General features: G+C 46.3%; 1 protein-coding gene and 1 pseudogene across 2 annotated transcripts; both read right to left on the bottom strand.

Moving 5' to 3' along the window:
* Positions 1-658: 658 nt before the first annotated feature.
* On the bottom strand, positions 659-27391 carry Sirt5 (sirtuin 5). Of its 2 annotated transcripts, none has more exons than XM_003468745.5 (9): positions 27251-27391; positions 20584-20733; positions 17330-17463; positions 14849-15074; positions 12934-13021; positions 12160-12213; positions 9829-9952; positions 8786-8901; positions 659-1135 (listed from the first exon to the last, which is right to left on the bottom strand). In XM_003468745.5, the coding sequence occupies exons 2-9, from the start codon at positions 20696-20698 to the stop codon at positions 1063-1065; spliced, it is 930 nt and encodes a 309-aa protein (XP_003468793.1). In that variant the 5' UTR covers positions 20699-20733; positions 27251-27391; the 3' UTR covers positions 659-1062. The 2 variants fall into 2 exon arrangements, with proteins under 2 accessions (XP_003468793.1, XP_005003332.1); XM_005003275.4 differs by lacking the exon at positions 27251-27391 and adding an exon at positions 27103-27240.
* LOC134478503 (alpha-ketoglutarate dehydrogenase component 4-like) lies at positions 1154-8778 on the bottom strand (annotated as a pseudogene).
* Positions 27392-27914: the final 523 nt, after the last annotated feature.

Here is a 27914-nt window from a genome sequence, read left to right as displayed (position 1 = left end):
GAGCTGGAGATTTAGTTCAGTGGCATAAGCGCCTTCCTGGAAAGCACGAGACTGTGGTCAGTTCGATCTCTGGTACCAAAAGAAGAAGGAAAGAAAGAAAACACAAGAACAAAGTTGCTGGTACTCAAATAAGTCTGTAACCTCTGGGTCATGGTCAGATAGAAACCACAAGTCAGAAAGGTATCCAAACTCCCCGCAACAGCCTGCCACCTTCCACCACTGACAGGGCAGTATTTACAGTTGACTAGAAGCAGCCAGGGAGGGAGACACTCAAAGTGCCTGGTGGTTCAGTCTGCTCTAAAGCTGTGTCTGGGCGCACAGCCCTTGACCTTACCCCAGTGTGGGAATCAAGTCGCCAGGGTACTTGGCTGGTTACTCATATGCAAAGGACCTCTGGGTTTATTAAAATGACACATTGACCTGACACATGTTCATCCTTGGGTGATCCACTTATTTGCATTGTTTTTTCTCATCCTGATTTTCTACACTGTTCCTCCCTCTCTCCCTTCCTGCTTTCCTTCTTCCCTTCTTTCCTTTCTTTTTACTTCCCTCCCTCCCTTCTTTTCTTCCTCCCATGAGTTCTTGTAAATCACTGCATGTTCTTTGAGGTAAGGCAGCCAAACAAAGTAAACACTGAAAAGAAGCCCTTAAAAAGATATCCCTTGGGGTAACATCTTTATATAATAAATTTCCTACTGTAGACAATGATACCATTTTGCATCAACAGGAGTGCAGAAATTAGGATTAAATGCCAGGTTTTTACCCTTCTACCTTTTCCAAAGAGAAAAATACATCAGGATAATTAATATTTTAAAGAGAACCTCATTACAAATCTACCCCTCCTAGTAAGCAAACACAAGTGTAAGACACTTACATTTCAGTACGTAAGAAACACGCATCAGCTTTAGAGTTCTCCGATTCGTCCAGGCCCACTAATTCAGCAATCATTAGATTCCAGCCCAGGAAGTGGAGGGTTTTAGGTCATCTGGTCTACAGCAGCTCACCGTCCGCAGACTGTTTCTCCTGTTTGTGGCCCAGTTCTTCCTTCTTCTCCCAGGACACTTAAACAGTTTCAATTTCATGAGGAGCAAGGGCCTCGGGAAGAGTTGTCCCACAAGGTCCCTGGAAATGAAACCTAAACAGAAGGACATGTACAGCAGAGTTAGGAGCCGTAAATCAGCAGGAGGAGCACACGACTGCAGTGAGCCCCAGATTTCTTAGGCAATACCCAAGGTAAAATCTAGATGCTCACAAATCAGGCGTCTTAAATATTGTGCTCACTCCAGGAGTGTTAACAACTCCCCCACCATGGATGACTAAGGTTAGAATTTGTAGGACAATTAAATAATCTCCTGGGGTGGTGATGTATACCTGTAATCCCAGCGCTCGGGGGGCTAAAGCAGGAGGATCACTGTAAGTTTGAGGCCAGCTTGAACTATGTAGTGAGGCACCATCTCCAAAATAACTTTTTAATTTAATGAGTAGAGTAGGCACAATTTTAAAGTATATTTTGAGATTGAACTGCCAGACTTATAGTGGAAATATATACATGTAAATGTATATACACACACCTGGACACAGACATAGCAGTTGGAGACTAAGTCTCAAGATAATGACAAAAGGACCAGGCCAAGGGGTAAGATCGGTGACAATACCTGATCTAACAAAGTCTCGCTAGACATCAGTCACTTCAGGGGGCAACCAAGCCCCCCAGGTCCCTTACCTACCTGAGAGGCTCTTTGTTCTCTCCATGCCTGATTGCTACATGCTTCCCCCACTGCATCAATATTACCTAAGCAGCTATGTGATACTCTTACTGGTTGATCGTAGCTGTAACCCACATACCCATGCAGCTGAGTCCCATAAAATTTCCCCTAAGAAGTGGGGTCCTCAGGCAACACACTTTCTGGGTGTCCCCTCCTGACCCTCTCAGGCAGGAGCTTTCTATCCCTCAATAAAGCTTTCTGCTCTTAACTTCTGTTGTTCCTAGAATTCATTCTTCAGTTTTAGAGAACACAGTGTATTAGGCATCAAGCAGGTTGGCAGTTATAATATTTTCCATATCATTTAGAGGTTCTGATATCATATCCCTCTATCAAACAGATGTGCCAATTAGCTTGATTTAATTGTATTCAGAAAACATAACATTGCCTTGCACCCTGTAAAGATACACAACTCTTAACTTTTCCATTTACAATTCAAGTACGCATGCACACCTGCAGACCCACAGGTACCAGGACTCAAGACAGGAGAGAACAGCTCACATAGCAGCTAGACCAGCAGCTTCCGGCTGGGTACAGGCCCTTCAGCCTGTCCACTGTGCCGGGTGACCAGGAAGGAACGAGCAAAGAGAGAGGAAGGGGAGGGGAGGGACAGGGGGAAAAAGCACTGTAACTAAGAAAAAGCACAGGACTTTTTAAAAACACGTTATAAATAAGAAAACCAATCAAGCACAATAAAAAGTGAACCGGTATTTCCTGGGTATAATCCATCATTCCTGTTATTCATTTGGATACAGGACAAGTGGTGAAAGCCTCAGCCTACAACACTCTGTTCTCCCCAGTGCACCCTCGGCGATGTCCCTGACTTAGCAGCACCTCCGGCCTCTGCCACCCAGGTCTGCTGATCATGGGCCAGGAGGACGCTCGGCGTCTAGACAGCGGTTCTTTGCAAATCCCGGCAGGTACAGAGCACTTCTAGAGGATTCCCAGATCCCCAGCTTCCACATACTCTTCTTCCTCAGAAAATGACTTCCAAATTTTACAGTGGCGCCTCGAAGTGTAAAATCACCCAGGGGCAGATATTGCACAGACCTGAGGAAGCAAATGGTTTCTAAAGACTGAAGGGAAGACTGTTTCATTCTTGCTTTCAACAAAGACAGAAGTCTCAGCAGACTGCCCATGACATATGACACATTACTGGCCAAGACTTAAGAGAGCAGTACACCTCAGCTCAGTTCCACAGATGAGAGGGGATCAAAGATAACATGGTGGCTGTGGGGCCTGGAACCAGGCGCTGGGGACACCCTCGCCCCAGCTGGGTCTCAGTTACATACAAATCCTCAGGGGCCACTGAGCTTGGGGCTGAGAATCAGTTATAATACTGAGGGTGAAATCGGACAATGCCTAGGATTTACCACGAAGCAATTATCTAAGACAACCACTCAGGATTCAGACAAATGGCAAAATCCAACCTGGAACTAACTATGCCTCTGTAACATCAAATGCACATCTGTGGGAGGTAAATCCTATGGCGCTGAGTCTCAATCAGAACCGGGACAAAGATCTAAACAACTTGTGCAAGGTCTGAAGAGCCTTGTGAGATCCAGGTTTAAAATGCTTGGGATTTAGCTCAGTGACATAAGCGCCTGCCTTGCAAGCCTGTGGTCGTGAGTTTGATCCCCGGTATCGTTAAAATACAAAAAAAAAAAAAAAAAAAAAAAAAATTGTGAGCGGGAACGCCAGATAACCGAATAGGTTTAAAAAAATCCTGTTGGGGCCCCGGATATAGCGGCACAGTGCCTGTCTGGCAAGCGCACATCCCTGATATTTAATCAGGTTAAAAGTTGCAGGGAATGTTACCCGGTTTTCTTTTTTCTCACTAACCTAGAGAGCAAGGGTTGGTAAGATTTTTCTGTGAACTATCACACAGTGACTATTTTAGGCCTTCGCAGACAACGCAGTCTCTCTCTGCTCACGCCCCAGGGTAAAAGCAGCCCGGACAACTAACGACCTACAGCGCGGCCGTGCTCTAGTAAAATTTAATTGACAAACGCAGGCCATTGGCCATTTTGGTCCACAGGCAGTAGTCTGCTGATCCCTGACCTGAAGTTCAAGTTCAAAACTCATTACGCATGCGCATAAGAGAAAAGTCTGCGATCGTTAAACTGCGTTATTTGAACAAGTCTTCTGTGAGCCAGTTTCCCTCCCCCACGTGAAAAGCTGAGTGGCATGCGATGCTCACAGGCACCTCTCCTAAACAGCAGCTTTAACTGGGAGTGACAGTGCATGCCTGTAATCCCAGCACTCAGAGGCTGAGGTAGGATGTCTGTTGTGAGTTCGAGGCCAGCCTGGGGTACATAATGAGACTCTGCCTCAAAAAAAAAAGCAATAAATAAGCAAAGAAACAGCAGCTCTGACAACTCCTGGGTAAAATCCTGCTGACTCCCTGCTCTGTAACCCTTATTCAGGAAAAGCCTCTGGCTTAGTGCCACAGGTAGTTCTAGCTGCTCCCCAAAGAAACCTTCAAATGTGGGATGGTTCTTGTAGCCTACAAGCAGCTTATAAACTGTTAAGTTTCTCACTAGCAGTAGCCTGTTCATCTGAATGCAGCCATTGTAGGTCTTCAAGACAGCACAAAGCCTCAGAATTCTGGTTAAAAAGTAGCAGCTAAAGCAGGTCTGTGGTTCCCGAAGGCTGGACTTGTGTGATGATCTGCACTACAGGCCAAACAGTCTCCTCTTCACTTGCAGGAAATACTGTCACATCCGGTGTCCTTCATGTAAAGTCCAGGTCACCCTTTGCGGTGGAAACTGATGTGACTGGTCCGTCCACAGCATGACAGGAGGAGGCCACTCTAGTCTTAATTATGGAAATTCAAGTTTATTTTCTTCCTGTGCCTACCTACATTTACTTTATTATAATGATGATTTGTTTTAATTCTTTATAATGGTTAGGGATAAACTGGAGATCAACAGCTGAAAATAAACTACATGAGAAGAACCGCGTCGGTGAGGCAGCTCACGGTTTGCTCCAGAAAAGTACCCTGGCCCGCACATCACTACGTCCAATGAGACTAAACAGCCCAGCTGCTACCTATATGTGCCACAGTGAAGATTAGGGGTGGCTAATCCATTTTCTAGTGGATATGTCAGAGGGTGATTTAATTTTAAAAATAAAACAGCTGTATTGAGGTTTAATTCATATACAGCCCACCCATTTAAAATGTGTAACTTGCCAGCTGTGGTGGTACACGTCTAGAATCAAAGAGCTTCAAGGAGCCCGAGACAGGTCGATTGCAAGTTCAAGGTCAGCCTGGGCAACTTGGAAAGACACTGTCTCAAAATTTAAAAAATAACAAGGGCTGGAGATGTAACTCAGTGATTGAATGCCCATAAGGTCAGTCCCCAGTACCACACACAGACACACACACACTCACAATTTAGTGAGCTTTTGTTTTGTTTTGGGTATATTCAGAGTTGTAAAACCATCACACAATCAATTCAGAGCATGGTCATCAACTCAAGGGCCACTAACCCTAAAACAGCCACAAATACACTTCCTTTTTATTGATTTTTCTATTTTAGGTATTTCCTGTAAGAGGAACCAAACTATATTTAAGGTTTTTTTCTGAGAGTCTCCTTACAATTAACATAATATTTTCAAGGGTCATTCATGCCATTGCCTGTATCATTGGTTCTTTGGCTGAAAAACATCCTATTGTACACACCAAATTTTGTTCAACCACTCATCAGCTGAGGGACATTTGGGTTGTTTCCACTTTTCCTGTGAATAATGCTCCTGTGAACATTCGTGTACAATTTGCTGTGTAGACATATGTTTTCATTTCTAGGACGAGATACCAAAGGGTAGGATTATTGGATCACACAGTAACTTCCTAGTTAAGTGTCACATTCTGTTCAAAAGTGGTTGCAGAGTTATACATCCCCACCAGTACTGTATGAGGGCTCCATTGTCTTCACCAACACTTGGTGGGATTTTTTGGGGTTTTTTTTTTTTTTTTTGCATTTTTACAGTGAAATTTTTATTCCTATCTACATTCATTTTGATCTCTTATTTTCCACTTTATACTGATTTTTTTTTCCTGAATCAAGGTTACAAGTACATTTTTAAAAATTGTCTCCCAGGTTTCCATCCCAGTCATCAGTTATTCACTTAAACACAGGATATGCTTGAGCCAGTTCACTCCAGTGACTTTGTGAATGAGAAAACATTACAGAATCAAGAATGACGTTGATGTAATTTTGCTGATCCTCTTCTAATTTCAGGAAAACCACTTCCCTAATGCAGTAATTGTATCTACTAAGTTTTTTTCTATTTCTAAACAGAATCAGAAAGAAAAGTGTGATCATAGAAAATCTTTATTTACTCACTAGACATTGCATGTTTTTCCTAGTTTGTCATTGGTATTACTTGAAAATTAAGAGTAAATTAATAGGCTAACATTTGCAAATGTGTACTTTAATAAATACCAAGTATATAATCACATCTAAATTTTCTGTATTTTTTTTCTTTTGTAGAATATTTATTAAGGTTGCTTAATATACAACTTTTCATGTCATTCTAAAAGTCCTGGGCTGCGGATTTAGCTCAGCAGCATAAGCGCCTGCCTGGCAAGCTCAAGGTCCTGGGTTCAATTCCTGGTACAAAACAAAACACAACAAAAAACAACTGGACTCCATTACGGAAGTCCTTCACTATAAAGATAATTCTTTTGTTGATGACAAACAGCAGCCACAATCATTAATCTGGACCTCCGCATGGGATAAACTCCATTCCCCCTTGAGATACTAGTGTCCTTCTGTATTTCTGCAGTCCTGGTGGACCTGGCTGCATCAGCAGCTCTGGGGATTTACTCCCCTTAGAAGGCTGGGAAATCACAGAAGAGTGGGGTGGATCCCTGCTGATCTCAAGGCTTCTGATACACTGGTTTAGGATTGCCTCTTCTGTCAGGGAACCTTATAAATGGTGTACGTGGCTTGACGACCGGGAGAACCTGGCAGGCAGGTGCCATCTTGCTGCCCCGCATGACCTCGGCAGGGGGCCTCTTTTTTTCTTTTTAAAATTATAGTCATGCTGGTTATGAAACTGTATTTTATTGTGGTTTTAATTTGCATTTCTGTAAATGGTGAGTGTCTAATACATATTGGCCATGTGCATATATTTAGAGAAATGTCTTTTCATATTTTTTGGCCCATTTTTTTAAGGACATTGTCTTTGTCATTGTTGTTGCTATTACCAGGAATCAAACTCAGCGCCCATGCTTGCCAGGCAGGCACTATGTCACTGAGCTACATCCCCGGCCCACACATTGCCTTTTGAATTGTAGGAGCTGTTTATACATCCTAGATACACACATCTCCTATCACATATTAGAGTTACAAATCTTTTGTCTGCTTCTGTGGGTTGCTTCTTCACACCGTGGATGGAACCTATCTTAATTCTGATGAAGTTCAACTTATCCAGTTTTCTTGTGCTTTTGGCTAAATTTGCAAAAATTAATCTAAGGTTATGAACATTTACTCCTATATTCTCTTTTAAGAATTTCATGGTTCTGACTTGTGTATTCAGGTCTGTGACCCACCACAGACACTGAACGGTCTTGACAATGTTCTCCAAAATCAGGTGAGCACAGATGAGAGGGTATCGTGGGATTCTCAGATCCACTGCACTAATTTTATATACCTGTCCATCTGCCAGTACTACATCGTCCTCACTAAAGAACTCTGCAGGAAGTTTTGAAATTGAGAAGTGTGAGTTCTCCAGATTTCTCCCTCTGCTTTGGCTATTCTGGGTTCCTTGAATTTCCCATATAAATTTTAGGACCACTTTGTCAATTTCGGCAAAAAGGCAGCTGTGATCTTGATAGAGACTGGATCAAACCTATAGATCAGTTTGGAGAAGCCTGCCATTTTAAAAATATTAAATCGAATGGGGCATGGTGGTGCATGCCTGTAATCCCAGCACTCAGGAGGCTGAGGCAGGAGGACTGTCTCAAATTCAAGACCAGCCTGGGCTACAAGGAGAGCTTTAGACCAGCCTGGGCTACAAGGAGAGCTTTAGACCAGCCTGAACTGCATACAGAGACCCTGTCTCAAAAAGACAAAATAATAACAAGTAAATTGGTCCAATCCACATACATTAATTTAATTAGGTCTTTTATTTTGTATTTAAACTATGACCTATAGTTTTTGGAGCTTTTGCACAGGAAACCCTTTCGTAAAGAAGACTTCCTGGTCCTGATGAATGAAGAACACATGAATGAAGAACTCTGGGCCACGAACACTGGCCGTACTGATCAGAGGGGCACAGGCGGTCAGGGCCGGACTCCAGGGCCGCGGTCAGGAGTCTCACTGGTGAGGCCCCTGCTGCAGGGTCCGTGGTGTGCGCTCTAACCCCAGGGAGACCCAGAGCTGCAGTTCGCGTCTGGGTCACATGGCAGAACCACCAAGGAAGCTTACAAAGATCACGGCGCCCAGGCCGGTGTCATGAAAAGCACGTGAGGTGGCCTGCAGATGTCAGTATTTTCAAGGTGGAAAACCACTGCTGAGGTGACATGGAGCTTCACTGAAATCTTGTGTTTTGCTTCTATTTATTACTTATTCATATTCTACCTTATTCTAGAAAAGAATCAAGCAAACTGGCAAGAATTAAAAGTGAAGACAAGACACTGGGGTTAGGAAAAAAAGAAAAAGGAAACTGGGGAGGAGAATAAACAGCAAACCAAAGGTGAAGGCCTAGGAGGGAGCCTGGAATGACTTAAACGCGTGTCCTCTACTGACCCACGCTGTCCCCACGGATGCCGGCGACAGGATCCCCACAAGGCGCTCAGGAACACAAAGGTTCCTGTGAAAGCCACACATGAAAGTGAAGCCTCAAGAATCAAAGAGCTTTCAGAACCTGAAGCATCTCAAGCCCTCCTGCAACTCCTATGTAAAGAGCCACAGCCACTCCACTCTGCAGTGAGCCCTCTGCCCCTGCCGGGGCCGGCCCTCCGCGGAGGGGACCTGGCCAGCCGCCCTCTGCCCCTCCACGCGGTGGTGTACCTGAATCTGCCGGTGGCTGGGGTGGTCTCCGTGTTAAATTCGGCCACTGGCACGCCCCTGGCTGCCACCTGGGGGGCGAACATTGCGGCTGGGTAGACCACAGAGGAAGTCCCCACCTAGGAGGCAAACACCAAAACACACAATGATCGCCCTGTGGGGAGAAGAAACACTTTTTAAGGGGGAAAAAACCTTCTACAAACTCAGGCAGTCTAGTATGCAGACACATCCTAGGGCCAAGCAGGAAAGACGTTAGGAGGTGGTCCTCAGGCCCGGCACTAGAATTCCGGAAGAATGTTTGACACAAAAGGAGGGCTGTGCAGGCAGATGGAGGGAAGGAGGTGAGCAGGCAGGTGTCTGAGGGGAAGTTCTGTTTCGTTTCTCCTCTTTGAAGTTCTACAAATGATCTATGATCTTTCTTTTCCCTTTTTTTAAGGGATACAAAGAAAAAACATGACCCTACTACCCCACAATAATCACTGTTGGCATATATATAATAGCATATTTAATAAATATATAAAATATAAAATTATAAAAATCTGTATTCAAGGACAGCAGTCCAAGTGGCCCTCCACAGTGGGAACGTCTAATTCTAGATGGCAGAATTATGGATGCTTTATGACTCTCCCTAGATGGTAGAACTATAGATGGTTCCTAAGTTGGATGATTTGAAATTTTTGTATTCATCAATGAAACTGAACAATGAGCATGTATTGTGTTTAAAATCTCAATCATTAACATGCTTTTTTCCTTTGGTGGGTGAGGTTTTAAGATGCTCAAGAAACAGTCTTGCATAACTCCATACTCTAAGAGCGACTTTCATCAGTTCTAAGTTTTTCTGGGGTTTCCAGGATACCTCTCCACACCCATTTTTCAGGAAGGGAAGGGCAAAGTGCGGAAGGGGGAAGCATGAAGGAGAAAGAGGAGAAGGAGAAGGAGAAGGAGAGACAGGAGGAGAGGAGGGGCTGGAATGGAGGCGCCCACGGCAAGCTGCACCCCAGGGCGGTGTTCAGGAAAAGCCCAGCGCTGCGGAGGGCGGCACCTACCACTAGACACAGGTCACAGCGCTCCAGCTCTCGGGAAGCCTTCTCCTGAACTGCAGGGTCCAGGTCTTCTCCAAACCACACCACGTGAGGTCGCACCAAGGCCCCGCACCCTGCCACTTCGCACCTGGAGGAACAGAGGGTTAACTCACCTCAGCCAGTTCGCAGGATGCTGGGAGGAAGGCCAGAGGCCACCCCAGGCCAGGCCACCAGTGCAGGTCACCTCTGATCCATCCTGCCCGCCCCACCCTGCCTGGCCAGCCTGCACTGAGTCTGCCCCTGCTGTGCCACCTCTGCCCCTGGCTGTGCTGCCAGCTGGCTCCTCGCCCTCCGCGCTGCCCTGCACCCCTACCAGCCCTGGGCGTCCCCTTGGCCTCCAAACCTGCACCCTGGCTGGCTACCTCAGTGACTGCCCTCCCTTCGCTCCTGGCCGGGCTTCCACAGCGGGGTCTTCAGCAGCCAAGACTCCAACTCTACCTTTCGCTCTATCCTGCCCCCAGGTCACCATCGCTGTCTTTACAGCTGCGCTTTCTCAACTCCTCTCCCCGGACGCCATTTGCATTACCCATTTCCCACTTGGGGAGCCCCAGGGCTCCCTGTTCTCTTAGATAGAAACTTCAGAATTTAGTAATGAAACTCTTAAAAGAAAAACAATGTATCTTGTGGTTAAAATAATACAGAGAAACATTAACATACTATAATCCACTTTTCAGAAAACAATACTATAAAGTTGTGCCAGGGTTGTTGTTATTGTTATTATTATTTGCTTTTGTTACTGGAGATCAAACCCAGGGCCTCTGTACTGTGCCACATTCCCAGTTTTTTGTTTTTTTAAGTTATTTTATTTTTTTTGAGACAGAGTCTTGCTAATTTTCTAAGTTGCCCAGGCTGGCTCAAATTTGGGACTTTCCTGCCTCAGTCTCCCAGAGTTCTGGAGGTACAGGTGTGAGCCGCCATCCCTGGCTGTGCCAGCTAATCTTAGTCGTCAAATTGACTGTTAGAGACTCTAGAGAGGCGAGTGGCTTCTGGGGATACTGCACTCTTCAGCAGGTTAATCCCTGATGTTCACAGCTATTTGGAGGAGCTATTTGGAGGTAGGGTCTGGGTGCCAGTGAGGTCCAGGCAGGAGTGGGTCGCAGGGGCCCTTGGGGAGGTATAGCTATAACTGGGGGTTCCCTGTGCTCTGCATCCCGGCCACCAGGAAGCAAGCAGCTCTGCTCTGGCATACTCTTCCACTGTGATGTTCCGCCAGTGGAGCCAGTGGACCATGGACTGAGCCCTCTGGTACTGTGAGCTAACACAAAGCTCTCTTTTAAATTGTGGGTGTCAGGTGTTTTGCCCCTGCAGTGGGAAAGCTGACCAATACCAGCACACTAACACTCCAGGAAGTCCTACAGCAAAGCAAACACATTTTAACTTCCCTTAATCTAATGTTTCCTTACTTATGTGAACACATGACATCTTTTTTCCTAAGTAAAGCCTAGATATCCTTTATAGACTATGCTACTCTATGAAATACTTTCTAGTCTCTCCTCTTCTCTCTCTCTCTCTCTCCCCTTTCTTCCTTTTTTTTTTTTCTGGACAGGGTCTTACTATGTAGTTCAGGCTGGTCTTGAACTACGTAACTCAGGCTGATCCTGCCTCAGCCTCCTGAGTACTGGAATTATAGGCAGGAGCCACCATACCCAGTTCACAGTTCAGAAGTATTGTTTCAAAATGTAGTTTTGAAAAACTAACATAAAAATCTTTCTAGGTTTTTTAAAAAAAAATCTACAAAAAACTCTATTTGGCCCCTTGTATGACCTTTACTGTTTCTCTGACAAAGGAAAAAAAGGAGAAAGAAGAAGAAACCAGGAGTTAACATTTATTCTAACTGCAAGAAGCCAGCCTCTGTGCTTTCTGTGCACTGGAAAACCCGCTGTCACATAACAGCCCCAGAACTTTCCAGACCTCAGACATCGCCAGAGCACAAAACAAAACGGGACTGGAGCTGGGTGTTGTGGGGTGTACTAGGAGCTCCAGCTACCGGGGAGGCTGAGGCAGGAGGATCATTTGAGCCTCAGAGTTTATGACCAGCCTGGCCAACATAGCGAGACTAGTCTCTTCAAGGGGGAGGGAAGTAAAGGGTGTGGGGACTCGAAAGATGTTCATTTGAGTCATCTTTTGTCCTTTCACCCCTGGCCTCCTGGGTCAGGGCTGCTTTCTGCATCTGTGCCTCTGTGGCTTTAAATGAAGAGGGAGCTCACTGATAAATGTTTAGTTTTGGAATTCCAATTCTCCTTTCTTGCAATCTGGAACACCAAATGCAAAGGTTTTTTTTTTTTTTTTACCCACCGGGGAAGTTCTTCAAGTGGGATTTTGGAATCTTCAGCTTCAGGTTCGGGAGCACTGAAGTACATAATAACAGAAAAGAAAAAAACATCATTAGTATAATCTAACAACAAAGAAATAGCAGAACCCATTACCCTGACAGCACATGGGAGGAACTCCTAACTAGTGAGTGGTAACTTCGAAGAGTACTAGCAGGACAGAGCCCCGTGACAGAGTGACCAGCGGTTTCACTTTAAGTGGGGACTCTGCGGGGAAGGGGCATGATCAGGGGTGCTAAGGGGATCTCATGATGACTTGACACTTCAGCGTCATTTGACTCTTCTGAGGGGACAAGACTCTAACACACCACCTATATAATTATATGGTTCCAACGTGGTTCACTAGATCTTCTCCCTATAGTCTGAATCTATTCTTTTTTGGTGTCAGTTATAAGAACAGTACATATTCACGATAAAAATATTGGAAAATTCAGAATGACATAAGGAAGAAATATAAATTATCTATAATCTCTGACACTATTAACTTTAAAATGTTTTTCTTTTGGTATTTTAACTAATATACTGACACATAAACATGGAGTAAGTACAGTACATGTGTTTAAATAGCAAGTTGGGAGGATCATACATAGTTTGGCATTTCTTTTATATCTGAACTGTTCCTACTCCTATTTCTCATAAATATTCCTGGGAATCATCAATCGATGTTCCATTTCCTACACATCTGTTCAACTTAAAGAAGGAACCAACATGCATTTATTTTGTACTGGAAGATAGTTACCCCTTTCCCGATAAAGCTGGACAAATTGGGTTCTTGTAATTCTCGACCACAGAGCCACAAGAGGTACATCGAGTTTTAAATATGGTACCTGAAAAACACACAAAGCGGGTCCAGAGTTTAGTACAATCAAGAGCCATCACCTCAAGTATGCAATAGTTTGGATCTGGAAGTTGCCCCAGAGGCCTGTTTGTCCCCAAGGGTCCTCAGCTTGGTGCTCTTGGGAGGTGGCAGAGCCTTTAGTGGTGAGGTCCAGCTGGAGGTCTTCTGATCGCATGGGGCTGTGCCCTTGAAGTGGACAGTGGGAGCCTGGCCCCGCCACTTTCTCCCTCTTTGCTTCCCAGGCACCCTGAGGTGAGCACCCTGCTTCTCCTTGCCATGAGGTGCTGCCTGACCATGAACCAGAACCTCCAAAACTGTGAGCCGAAGTTAACGTTTTCTCTGTTTGATTATCTCCAGAATTTTATTATAGTAACAGAAAGCTGACCAACACAGAATACAAATAATTTAGGTCTCACACAATCATTTTAGCAAGTGGGCTTGTCCTAGGGATCATAGGAAATATAAAGGCACGATGCTCTATAGAACCAGCCAAGAGCCAAAGCCTCGAGGGTCTTGTAATCTGGAAGAAATAACTACTTCTCCAGTGTGCGCTCAAATTACCTCAAAGGAATCTTCAGATGGAAATGATGTGGTCAACAGGAAGATGAAATGTGACCTAAGGCTAAGGGCAAGATGTACAGTTTCAATGGCTTGAATCTTCTACACAAAATCAGCTCAAAGAATAAGCAATTAACTAATAGATCAGGAATTGCTAACACTAGAATCCATTTACTTGGCTAAAGTAATAATGGCAGCCACAGTTTATTTAGCTGCCATGTGCCCAGAGTGGGGTTGAGGGCTTCACACACTGAGTGCACCGGACTCTTTCACCTGCTCCTCCTTCTTTGGGGAGTTATTTCTCCTCTATCCCACGTTCAGCCAATGGAGCTGTCACCCACATTTCAAATTCAAGCTTGGCCACAGGTCCCAGGCAGGTGGGATCCAGCAACCCATCGCTCCTGCAGCAGTGTTTGGTCACAGGATGGACGCAGAAGCCAGGTGAGGTCATGCAGAGCTTAAGTTTCTGAGGAGCTGGCTTCCTGTGCAACAGGAAGCCACCAGATGCAACCTTAGCTGACCCATGCAGGCATATCAACTGCAGAGATAGAAGCAGGGTTAACAGAGCTGAGAGAAGGCGGAAGACGCATAAAGGATTTAGAGAGTGAGGCCTGGTTGTGGTCTGATGTTTTTCTATTAACACCTTTTGGTTAAGACTGAGAAAGGTCCAACGTCAGACTCGCAACAGATACTGTGAAAGGGGAAGACACTACTCAAAAGGAAAGAACTGGAAAAAAAGGAGAAAAGAAGGAAGAAGGAAGAGAAAAGGCAACACCCCCCATAGATATACAGATTTAGATTTAGATATAGATATATAGATATAGATATATACACAAGATATTTAAGAGTTATACTACTAATTTCTATTAGTTCACTAAACAGAAAGGTTTGTGCTTATACAGTTTGATCCATTTTTCATGCCTATAGCTTGAAATTTGAGCAACTACTTTGAAGATAACAACATGCAATGTATTAACCATTGTCACTATTATCTCGTTTGGAAATTTTGTACCAGTTTCTATTGTTTTGTTTTGTTTTGTTTCTTTAACAGTAAAAAAATAAAGAGAGGCTGGGGCTGCAAGTGCACAATGAGCAGCGTTCGTCACCTGCTGGCCCTGAACCCCAAGGCCAGGCAGCCTCGCCGAGCATGCGCACAAAACACGCGCGCTCGGGAACGTGCAAGCCTCCCGACTCGGCCTCCCCGGGTGTGCCACCTCGTCCGACTGGCACAAGTGTGTTACAGCCCGGCGGCCCTCACCGTGGATCTCCACCAGGTTCTTGGTGCCAGCCCTGAGGTGCAGCTCGTCGATGTTCTGGGTGATGACCGCGACCCGGCGGCCCTGCTTGCTCAGCCGGGCCTCACACTCGGCGATGGCGCGGTGCCCGGGGTTGGGCTCCTTGGACAGGATGACGTCGCGCCGGTAGTGGTAGAACTCCCACACCCGCGAGGGGTTGCGGGCAAAGGCCTCTGGGGTGGCCAGGTCCTGTGGGGAGGGGGACGCGGGGGTCAGGAAGGCAAAGAGTCTGCGGTGTGGCCGCTTCAGGTCCCGGGTCAGGACTAAGAGATGGAGAAGTGGGTCTTAGTTACCCGAGTGGGACAGGCCAGCTAAGCACTCCAGCCAGCTCTGCACAGGGTAAAGCAGTTCGGGGCAGCCCCCTTCTCATAGCGCCCCAAATCTATGAGGTAACTCAGGAAAATGTGAAATGCAAGATGCCCAAGGGAGGGGCCATGGTCACCACTGGGAAGCTCAGGTTTTATAACTCAAGCCATCACACACACACACACACACACACACACACGCACACACGCACACGCACGCGCGCGCGCGCGCAAGTACACACCCCTGTCACAACCCCACACACACTATACATAAAACTGTCCCACAGTATACATGACTACGCAGATGACAAACTATACCTGTATACCTACATGTACACAACCACATGCAGCTGTATGCACACAGGCAACTGCCCCTGCACACATATAAAAAGCAGTGCATTTACAAACAGAATCGGAAAAATACGTGTGTTCTACAGCACAGCTCTTCTAGCAAACACAGCTTGGCCAGAAGGGCACAGCACCAGCTCTTTGGGGCTAGCCACCAACAGGAAGGACACAGGAATCTTAATCAGGGATAGTAATGTCCCAGGCCTGGCTTGTGGAGGTGGTGACGTTAACATGGGGTATCTACCTTGCAAAAGTCAGCATATTGTGCACAGGACATCCACACATAGGCTTTATTCCATGTAAGCTCTGCGTTGGGAGAAGCATGTCTGCTCTGGTGGGCTGAGTGTCCCGTTCAGAGGGGACACGAGATGTGTGTCAAGCCCTTCCCCAGCAGTGACACTGTCAGCCCTCCCTCTGTGAGCAAGCCTTGTGTGCTGTGGTGACCTCATCCCTGCACCCCTTCTGTCCTGCTCATGGCTGTGACAGTGACCCTTGGACTCTACATATGCACCTATATGCACCTACAGTGTGCCAGGTCCTGGGAGCTGGGAACAGCAGGAGGGGCACAGATAAAACAGACAAAGTTCTGTGCTCTCCCAAAACAAGATTTTCTAGAGCAGAGAGACAGGAGGAGATGGAGATGATAGACCAAGATGGAAGATTCTGGAGGGACAGAAATAATCTCAGGTTGGAGCCGTAGATCAGTGGCAGACTGCTTGCCCAGCAGGTGCAAGCCCTGGGCTCTATGCTAGCACTGCAGAAAGAAGAAAAAGAGAAATGTCCTGTCTTGCAATCGTGGTGGTGGCTACACAGCTGTATCTATCTCCTAAAACTCACTAAATTATACAGTTAACACTGGTGAATTTTACTATACTATAGCTCAAAAACTCAGTGTAAGCCAGGTGTGTTGGCACATTCCCATAATCTCAGCACTCTGGAGGGGGCTAAGGCAGAAAGACTATAAATTCAAGTCCAGCCTGGGTAACTTAGCAACCTACTGAGGCCCTATCTCTAAATAAATATTAAACAGGTGGAAATGTTGCTCAGTGCAAAGAAACCAGGTTCAGTCCTGAGTACCACACACACACACACACACACACACACAAAATTGAATTTAAAAAAACCAGTATCCACACATATTTAGATTCATATTAAACGAACATCAAGACCTAGGCCTTAAACAAGTCAATTTCACTTTTAATGTGAATGCTTCACAGAAACTTTGAAAATACATAATATTTAATTTCAATTATTTTTAGAAAAATAATGACTTGTGCTAAGATTTCCTGATTCCACTCTTTTCTTCTGCTTTTCCTTTACAGTTCTAGGGACTGAACCAAGCCCTTGCGCACGCCAGGCAACATGCTGGGAAAGTGGCTTAGCAATGAGCTACATCCCCAGCCCTTTCCTAAAAAATCTGAGACAAGGTCTTGCTAAATTGTCCAGGCTGGTCTCAAACTCCCAATCTTCCTGCCTCAGCCTCCAAACAGCTGGAATTACAGGTGTGTGCCGCTGCTTTCAGCTCTGATTCATCTCCAACGCAATTATCAGGAGAAATTTCTCTTTTACTTGAATGAATGGATTCTGTTTACAGCTAGAAGTTAAGGAAAGTAACGGCTTGGCTTAAATTTCTGACCTTTGTTATAGGTACTTCGTGTGGGTGCCAAAATCAACAGAACAGAAGGGTCACTGTTGATTTAAAGCTTTCCCCCTGTGCGTCTGTGTCGGTTCCAAGTCAATCTGATGTAGCTTCACTCCGAAGGGCGTTACTGACCTGGAAATGCTACTGACCTGGGCTTTCCACTTTCTCCAGTAGCCGCCGGCCCCTCGGAATGTGGGGATCCCACTTTCAGCGCTAATGCCAGCCCCAGAGATGACGACTATGTGCTTGGCGCTTGCAAAGCACTTCCGAAAATCCGCCATATCTAAACAGAATGAAAGTCTCATCAGTCCTGCATGCCACTTGGATATTTAGATCCATGACAGCTGTCTGTATTTTGATACTTCACCTTGTATGAAATTATGCTTTTAGATACGCGAATACAAGGCACTCCTGTATCATGAAGACACCATGTCACCTACAGTGCCTTAAAGCTTCAGAATATTAGCCCCCCCCCCCCGTGTGATCGGAGAAACTCTTTACTCTCCTTTCTCAGGTGCACAGTGGTGCTCGCCTCAGAGCAGAGTGTGGTGCAGATTATAAGGATGATGGCTAAGAATCCACTTTCCTTCATACAAGACAAAGCAAGCTTGGGTATTTGTGTGAGGGCCAAGCTGGAACTCACTGAATTCCGAAGGCCCATATTCCTCTCCAAATCCACCTGCCCCATCTTCTCCTAGCACACAGACCACAGCTCCTCCTATCCACCCCAGAAATAAGCATCTTGTCCCAAACGTGGGCAAAACCTTGTTTTTTACACTCCTACAAGAGTCAAGCATCTTCTCAAGCATCACCAGACTTGGGATACAAAAAGGCGACTGAGCCTGAGCATGTGTCAAAGGGTACTCGGGGTCACATGGCTTGCCTTCACGCCCTTTACCGCCAGGCAGCCCTCAGGGCAGCAGGGGCAGCAGTACCAGTTAGCAAAGGCCCTCTGCACCCTGGTTCAACACCAAGCATATCATGTGGACCACAGGTGGCCAATGAAGCCATTGCCCTGACATCCCAGGACAGCATCAGGAGCCAGGCTTGGAGCTGACAGGACACTGGGCTGCCATCGTTTCTCTTGGGAAGACAGCTAGGCAGTGTGCAACCTTTGGCTGGAGCAACTCTCCTCTCCCAGGCCTTGCCAGTCTGAGGGCCCCACGTGCAGGGCACACACTGGGTCCCTGGCAGGGTTGGTGGCAAGAGTACGAGCTTCCAGGAGGATGAGAGACTCCCTGTTCCATCCGCCACTGATGAAGCAAGTACTGGCCTGGCGCTGTCCCGGATGTGGAAATGTTCAGGAGTGGCCAACCTGTGTTAGAACATGACAGGTTTCAGCCAAGGTGAGGCTGAACTCCTCCATGACACAGCAGGCAGGAAGGCCAACCAAGAATAATGAGCGTCCCCGGGAGAACCATGACAGGCAGAATGGGGACAAGGAAGAAAGACAGTGAAATGGGGCTCAGAGACAGTGAATTCAGATATTACCAAGAATGTGACCTCTTTTGCATCCCAAACTGGTAAGGGGGTCACGCTGGTTTCTTTTATGTGGATGATGCCCCTAGGCAGGGATAGGAACCTCCAGGTCCTCCTAAACCAGAGCCAGACACAGTGCCCGATCTGGGATACAGACCCTGGTAAAAGCCCAGTCTTCCCTCCCTTGCTGACCCTTGCCCTACAGTAGACCCATGGCAAGTGTGAACAAAGGCAGAGACCTCGGGGTCCTCTCCAGCTACATTCCTGGAGCTGGCTGGGCTGTACTTCCGGCACCATCAGGTAGAAGGAAGTGGAGATGGCTCAGACATAAGGCTGTCTTCATGGGAGCCAACCCAGTACCTGGCCAGTCATGCCAAAGACCTACCGAGGCGCTGCTTTTCAGAGCTAGACAGGTGAGAAACTAAGGCCTATCTGGAGACTAAAACTGCCCAGCCAGGAGGAAGCTGGAAAAAGAAACGCATCCTGAGTAATCGGAGTTTCTAATTTGGACTAATCCTCTGGAAGAACAAGCACAAATACTGAACATTAATAATGAGAAACTGTAAAAAGGAAGAAAAAGAAAATGTACCTTTCCAGGAATTATGTGTATGAAGCCTGGGTCCAACCTATACAAAAACATCCCCAAAGACCTCAAAGTTTGGGCTGGGGATAGACCTCAGTGGCACAGCTCCTGCCTGGCAGCTGTGAGGTCCTGAGTTCGATTGCTGATACCAAAAAAAAAAAAAAAGACTTCAAAGCTTACTTCTAAAATTATCACCAGCCCAGCGATCTTTCTACCCCATGGGAAAACTAACACCTCCCAACAAATCCCCAGGTCTGACTGACTTCTATTAAGGTGCCCTTCTGAAAGCAACTTTTATAAACAAAGAGAACAGGGTATAATATACAGTGGTGTTACACGGTATGAAATATTTTCCATTGCTGGGGATGTAGCTCAGTAGTAGTGCTTATCTAACAGGTATGAGGCCCTGGGCCCAGCCTGCAGGACCACAAAAACAACCCCTTCCACTACCATTGTCTGGCTGCTGAAGGCAAGCCCCCAGGCATGGTGTGAGGCCCAGCCTGTGGTGAGAGCCGGAGGCACAGAAGCCATGTGCTTCTGTACCCACCATGTAACCGACTCTGGAGCGGAAGGGGGTGCCTTTGCTTCTTTTCCAGCCCTAAGACTGGGCAGAGTGGGGAGTCTTTATGCCTGAGCAGATTCACAGTGTCAGGAAAAGTTATCCAAACGTTAAAAATAAGACAAACAGAGCTTGGCTTGACTCTTCAATGTCATACTGAAGCTCTGTCTAACCAGCTACCTCAGGATCATTTGATTATAAAAACTGGCCAGTCCCTCTGCTCCCTGCATGTGTTAACTGACAGGGTTTCGTCAGGTGCAAAGATTTTGGTCCATTAAAAAAACTGAACCTCATATTTCCCTACAGGAAAATCATCAGCTTTCTCCCCGGCAGAAAGGGCATAGGTTTAAAACATCCATGGGCTGGTTGTGTAGGTCAATAGTAGAATGCTAGTCTCCTTGGGCTTCATCCCCAGCACCACAAAGCAACCAAAAAACTTCCAAATCATATGTGAACAGTTAAAGTGCAAACATTCTGGGAGAAGCAATATACTGTCCTAACAAGTGGACAGAATGTGAGTACTGAGAGACAAGCACTGACTTTGCCCAAAAAGAACGAGGACAGGGCAGCTCTGTCCAAAGCACTGTGAACACCTACTTTTCTGAAGGGAAGTAGGATCCTGGGAACTGAACTCTGGACCTCACGCTTGCCAGGTGGGCACTGCACCACTGAGCTATATCTCCTGCCTTATACAACACCTACTTCAACACAGAGGTCCCCTTTGGACTGCAGGGAACATCCCATGGTACTGGGGAGGAGATGGTACCCTAAGAATGACTCACTGGAACTTGGACGGGCCATTATTAGGCAAATCTTGCTTCGAGGGGAGGCTGGAGCCTTCTGTCCACGACACAGCTGGGAGAGTAATCGGCTTGTGACAATCTGGAGAGGTCCCATCAGGTTTTCTTTGTGGTACTAATTCTCCAGGTAGGCTTTAGAAAAAATCCAAAAGAGAAATAGTCAGAAAAATCTTCAAGTATATATGCATGTATATGTATGTGCACTTCTATATACACACTCAGATGTTCCTTGACTTACAGTGGGGTGACATCCTGATAAATCCGTAAAATGAAAATTTTAATTAAAAATGCATTTAGTACACTTCGCCTGCAGAACATCATAGTTCAGCTTTGCTAACCCTACCTTAAGTATACTCAGAACACTTAATTAACCTACAACTGGGAAAAATCATCTACCACAAGGTCTAATTGATAATAAAGCATTGACCATCTGACATGATTTACTGAGCATGAAAAACAGCACCAGGGTAAAGCTGAAAAGTCTTAGAATAGAATCATCATGAGTCAGAGACTGTGTAGATAAGAATACTCAATCTTAGTAGCATCTTAGTATCAGATCTTCGTAATACTTAGCCTCTGCACTGGCTGTTTTTAAGTCAGGTTCTCAAGTGCTCTTTGGATGTGTGTGAGCAGGGGCTGTGGGGGTGGGGGGTGCCGAGCCGTGCTTCTCCAAGGGGGAACCAGAGCCACCAGCAGCATCGTGACCTTAGACACCAGGAATCCAGAGCCTCAGGCTCCACCTTAGTCCTTGGAGTCAGACAGTCTCAGACAGAGTCCACAGTCTACTTCCTGTCCATCCTGATGACCACTGGAGTTTGAGAATCCCTGCCTTACAGGCTTGGGAAAAAGCTGAATGGGAGAATTCATATGAAAAATTGCTGCTTTTAAAAAGACGAAAAATCTCCTTTAAGAGAGAAGAAAAGGGATATAAGAATATACTTTAGTACTTTTTGAATTTGTGTCTAGAAAAAGAAATCTTAAAAATCAGGAAAAGATGGATGGGGGCTGGGACATAGCACAGAGGGAGACAACAGTGGAGGTCACCAGGCAGTGTGTGCTGGCCACTGGTCCAGCCCAGCACCGGGAACACATGTGCGGCTGAGTGGAGAATCTGCCAATCAACTGCAGGGCGTTTCACCAAGTACTGAGAAGCAATCCTCTGGGGTCTGGGCTGGTGTCTGCTCTCCTGGGAAGGAGTTCAGGGAAATGCAGCACCATTCCAGGCTGGCCTCTGCTAGGAAGCAGCTGCTGTGACGGCCGCTGTCATGAGGCCTAACTAAAAGGTTGAAACACTACAATCAGGCTGACACCGGCCGAACAGCCAAGTGGCAATCCCTCAGATCAGCCAGGACGGGAGGAGGGAGAGGCCTTTTCGTGGATCAGACAGTGTTCTGTTTGTGTCAGAGTTCATCTTATTTCTGTCCTGATCCATTGTGGTCACAGGCAGGGTGCCCTTGCCTGACTCTGGTGTTCTGTGACAAGGCTTATGTGTAACAGATTACCAAATCCTGGTGGATTGTGCCAGGTCCCAAACTGGAAGCAAACCAAATGCCCATCAATTCATAAAGAAGTAAACAAAGTGTGGTTTACTCATGCAATGAAGATGCTTCAGCAATAAAGAACAAACTGTGAACGCTGAACAGCATGAAGGACCCTTTACAGTAGGCTGAGGCAGGAGGACTGCAAGTTTGAGCACAGCCTGGACAACTTGGCCAGAACCTGCTTCAGAGGAAAAACGAAAAGAGGGCTGGGGATACAGATTAGTACAAAGCCTCTGATTTCACACTCTAGCACCACAAAAAATAAAATAAATGATGCAATAGTAACTGTAGAGTGGCAACTTGGCAGCTACCATCTTAACCAAGTGATCAAGGTTAACTCACCAGTAACAAATCAGCTCCGTCTACTGCCTGATACGATGCAAAGAGAAGGGCAAAGCTTTGCTTATACAGAAGTTTCCTCAAAAACACATAACTTAATTACTGGCAAGTATCATGCTCTTTTAAGAAGCATCAAGGATTGAAAGATACAACCCCAGGCTGGACAGTAGGGAAGCACAATTTATAATATGGGGTCCTGGACTGGACAAAGCCTTGAAAACTGGTGTTGGTGCGTCACCCAGGAAAACTGTGAGCATCTGTAAGTTAGTTAACAGCACTGACTATGAACACGGCCATGCCTAGGAAATGTCCCAGCTTTGATCACTATGCTCTGGGTAAGGTAAGGTGCAACATTAGGGGAACTGTGTACAAGGACTCTGTACTATTTTTGTGGTACTTCTGTAAGCCCTAAATTATTCCAAAATAAAGTAATCTGCAAAAAAGAAAGAAAGAAAGAAAAACACTATGCTAAATAAAATAAGCCAAACAGTAAAAGCTACTTTTGAAACCATTTTGTGGTACTCTGAGAAGGTAAAATTGTAGGCACAAAAATCTCATCAGTGGTTTCTAGGACAGTGATAGGGGATAAAGTTAAGACAGGGCAAAGAAATTTCTAGAACAAAGGAAAATTGTGTATCTTTATTTTGGGTATGGTTGTCATAAAACCGTAAAATAAAAGGGGTGAATCTGACAATAACTTGTAATTTCAATAAACCTCACTTAAAAATAAGATGCAAGCAAATGACACTCTCAACATAAACAGTTTCTGCTGTAATCAAGAAGACTGCACAGGAAGCTGGGAATGCCGAAGAGCAGGCTAAACCCCAGTGGTCGGGGTTGAACATCACTAATCCAAACCATTGAAAGTCTCCAAAATCCAAAATCTGCTGAGTACCAATACGATACCATACTGATTTAATGTGATAGGTCACAATCAAAACATTTTATAAAATTACCATCAGGCTTATGAATCGAATGTGTACATGAAATATAATGAATCTGTGTTTAGCCTTGAGTTTCTTCCTCAAGGTATCTCAAAATATATTGGCAAATATTCCAAAATCCAAAATAGTTCTGGTCCCAGGTATGTTGCCTATGGGCTCCTCATGCTGTATAGTACGCTTGTAAAACTTCAGAGGACAAGACCCTCTCTGGCTGTCTGGGGCCACTTCTGCAGGGCAAACATGCCGAGTATGTGCAGAGGAGGAGAGGAGCAAAGCAGAAGTCCCAGGAGTCACAAGGGCCACTCTGGTGAGCAGCCTGCAGTTCAGCCATCATGAAACTCAGCCTGGAGCTTCAGCTAAAGGAAGCGTGGCCAGAATGGTCTGGCACCATCTTCAGCCAGCACGGACATGATATGCATCAGACTGACTAGTTTTTCTAGAAAACCTCAGTAAAGGGATTATCTTAGTCACTTTTTCTGTTGCTGGGAAAACAAATACTTGACACCCGCAACTTAAAAGGGCGAGAGTTTTTGGCTGAGGGTCCAGTTCAGTCTGCCAGCTTCGAAGAAGGAATAGCATGGCAGGAGGGGGGCATGGTGGAGGAGGGCTGCTCAGGGTCTGGGGGAAGGAGGCAGAGAGCTTGAGGGAAGATAAACCCTTCTAGGCCACGAGCCCATGACCAGATCCAGCCTCCCAGCAGCAAGTCAGCTCTTCTGCCCAATCACCTTCCCAACCCAGGAGGCTTTGGGGGCCACTTCAGATCTAAGCCACAACAGGGACACAAGAAGCATCACTATGATGATTTTATTTTCTAATAATCGAAAATCTTAAACATCTATGAATAATAGTATAATAAATCCAAGTATTTGTCATCCAGCTTTAGTAGGCTTTACAAAACATTGTCATAGAGGATAACTGTTAACCTGTGTATCTAGATGAAAATTGTAAAGACTAAAGCTCCCAAAACATCTATCTTTAACTCCGAGCTTCTTACCTAATTCATGAAGTTATTTTGAGTCTACTGTGTGTGTTTAGCTATTTGTTTCAAAGATGCATATATTCAGCTCTGCTGTTGCTTTCCCATTCTGATCTAGCGTCAATTTTCAGGAAACAAAATCAACATTTTATATATTAACTACAACCTGCCCAAAACAAAAATTTAAAAAAACAATGCTATTTAAATAGAATTTTAAAATACTTAGTAGATTTAATCAAGGAGGTGAAAACAAAGCACTGATGAAAGTAACTGAAGCAGCCACAAATACACGGAAAGGTAACCTGTGCTCATGGATTGGAAGCATACTGTTTAAATGTCCGTATCACACAAGTGATTCAGTGCAATCCCTACCAAAATCCCCTTGTCACTTTATTTATTATTTTTTACCAGTACCAGGGATCGAACTGACAACCACACGCTTGCAAGGCAGGCTGTTATGCCGCTGAGCTAAATCCCCAGCCCCTCCATGTCACTTTAAATGCAAAAGATAATCTTAAAACTTGTATGGAACTACAAAAGAATCCAAGGCAGCCAAAGCAATCTTGAGCAAGGAGAACATGGCCAGAGGACTTGCACTCTTGATATCAAAGTATTAAAAAGCTCTGATTGTAATCAACATGGCCCAGCACTGCCATAAACACATATACCAACAGACCAGGATATGAAGTCCAGAAATAAATTCACCCACCTATAGTCAATTAATTTTCAAGAAAATGCCACTAACACAATGCAGAAAGGTCAGTCCTGTGAAACAGTGCTGAGAAAACTCAATACCCTGGACCTCTACCTCATGCCACAGGCAAAGTAAACTCAAGGTGGATCGAAGAAACTTAAAGACCTGAAACCGTAAAACATGAGAAGAAAGCAGGTGCAAACTGCCACGGCACTAAGGAGTCTGGGCAATGATTTCCTAACATAGGCAACATAAGCAAAAATAGATCAATGGGATCGACTCACGTGGCAAGTTTCTGCACAGTGAAGGAAACAACTCTCAGACGGGAGAAAATACATGTAACATCTGCTAAGGAGCTAATATCTAAACTCTATAAGGCACCTGGGGGAAGGAGAATACTTTTTAAAATAGACCAAGGGTTCCGGCAGGTATTTTTCAAAAGAAGCTTTTATGAATGGTCAACAGATAGATAGAAAAATGCTTAACATCTCCAACCTACGGGGAAATGGAAACCAAACTACGGTGAGATTATTACCTCATCCCTTTTAAAATGGTTAGTATCAGAAAGATCAAAGACATTATCAAGGACGTGGAGAAAGTGACCCTGTAGAATGTACAGCCTGGTAATGTAAATTACTATACCCATTTTGGAAAACAGTATGGAGGTTCCTCTAAAACCAAAACTAGAATAATCACACGATCTAACAATTCTTTTTTGTGTGCACACAGTAAAAGGAATTGAAATCAGGGGTCAGCAGGGGTCTCTGTACCACACGATTATTTACAACAGCCACCTAAATGTCCACCCAGATAAATGGATAAAGGAAATGTGAGACATGTATGCAATGGGGCTCTGCAAGGCCTTTAACAAGGGAAATTCTGGCACCGGGGATATAGCTCATAGCAGTGCTTTGCTGGTACATATGGAGCCCTGAATTTGATCCCCAGCTCCAAGGTGAGGGCGAGGGGGATTCTGCCATTTTTTGGTAACATGAATGTGAGAACCAAGTTACATGAAACAACCCAGTCATGAAAGATAAATACATGATCTCAGGTAACACTTGCAAAATACAAAAATGTCGAACTTACACAAGCAGAGAACAGAATGGTGGTTACCAGAAGCTGGAGATGAGGGAAGGAGTGGAGACAGGGCAGATGTTGGTACAAGGGTGCAAAGTTTCATTAAGACTGACGCAGTTAAGTTTTAGGTCTAGTAACCTCAGTTGGTAACACTGTGTTGTTTATTTCAAAATTGCTAAGAAGCGTTCTCACCACAAAAATTCAAGTAGGTGAGATGACAGATATGTTAATTAGCTTTACTTCATTTTTCTATACTATATGCATATAGCAACACATCGCATAGTGCCCGATAAACACATACAATCATTTTTCAACAGAAAATGTAAAAATGTTAAGGAATGCAAAAATACACGGCAAAGAATATTGCAAAAGGAACTGTGCAAACTTTCACAGGTGTTCAAGTTTTTGGGGAAGTCAGCCACGGAAGTGCGACACCAGTCCCTGGTGCTTACTCCTGAGGACTCCGTGCCCTCTTGGTCTCCACCACAAGCTCTCCACTCTCCTCTAGGTTACCAGTGACCTCCCCTCGCTAAACCCCAGCTCCAGCCCGTGAGGGACGAGCCGATCACGCCGCGCGGGGACACGGCTTCCCTAGGCCTGGCACCGCCCCCGCGCCGCCTGCTCCCAGAGCCTCGCCGTCCCCTAGCTCGCTGCCTGGACCCTGCTGCCTGCCTTTCTGCCACAACTGCCAGCAAATGCTGAGCGTTCCCGCTTGAACTGACTCTGGACCCCACCCCTGTCCACCCTCAGACTGGGCCCTGCGCCCCGGGCCGCAGCTCCGACCCCCGCCACGGCCGCTGCACCCCAACGGCCGAGGCCTCCTCCAGGCGCCCGGGCCGCACTCCCCACGCCCGCGGCTCCCCGAGTCCGCGCCCCGCCCTCGCTCGCGGCCCGTGCCTCCGTCGTCCCCGCAGCACTCCGGCGTACCCGGGCCCCCGGAAGCCGCCTCGCACGCCGCGTCCCTCGCCGGGGCTCCGCGGCGCTGCGCAGATGCGGGGGCTGGGCCTCGCGCATGCGCGCCGCGGACGGCGGAGCAGACCCCGCTGCAGACCCCGCACCGGGGGCCGGGACTCACCTGCAGGCGGCGGGCGGCGAGGGGGTTCGACGAGGAGGCCGCAAGGTGCAAAAGACTCGGCGTCACCCGCGGCTGCAGCGGCCTCTGCTGGAGACCTGGACTCCGACCCGAGGGGGTTCCCCTGCCCTGCCCTGTTCTCTGTGGAACTGGATCGTTGTTTGTTTCTCTCTCTCTCTTTTTTTGCGGGGGGTGAGGCGGGAGGCTGATGGGTTGGGGCAGGTGCGTTTGCTTGTATGTCTGTCTGACCTCCCGAGGTTCACTCCTGGGCCCAAGTAGGTGGTGCATTATACTGCCTGCTTTGCTTCCTCCTAGAACAAACAGCTGGAGCGCACAGCCCAGGAGCTTCACGTGCAGGGACATTTCCCCAAGAATCGTGCTCCTTGCGACACGGAAAGGTGGTTCCTGGCTGCCCACCCAAACTCCTCTCCAACCCGGGGATTCGTGCCTGAACCTTTGCACTGGGCTCAGCTGCTCTGCAGAGATCTGCCCGCGGCCCTGCACCTGCGCGGGGCCAGCACAGCTCTGCCTGGAGTATAATGGTTGTGGACCCCAGATGGACCAGAACTTGGAGAACTTAGGGCACAGATTTTACATTGCCCCCTACACACACACACTCAGATTTCAACCACGCCCCACAGTTTGGCCGGAAATTCTGCCCAATTTG

This window comes from Cavia porcellus, unplaced genomic scaffold (genome assembly GCF_034190915.1).
Source record: "Cavia porcellus strain 051 isolate PalLab524CR breed Dunkin Hartley unplaced genomic scaffold, mCavPor4.1 scaffold_13, whole genome shotgun sequence".
Classification (NCBI taxonomy): Eukaryota; Metazoa; Chordata; class Mammalia; order Rodentia; family Caviidae; genus Cavia; species Cavia porcellus.
This window is presented reverse-complemented; position numbering and strand designations above follow the sequence as displayed.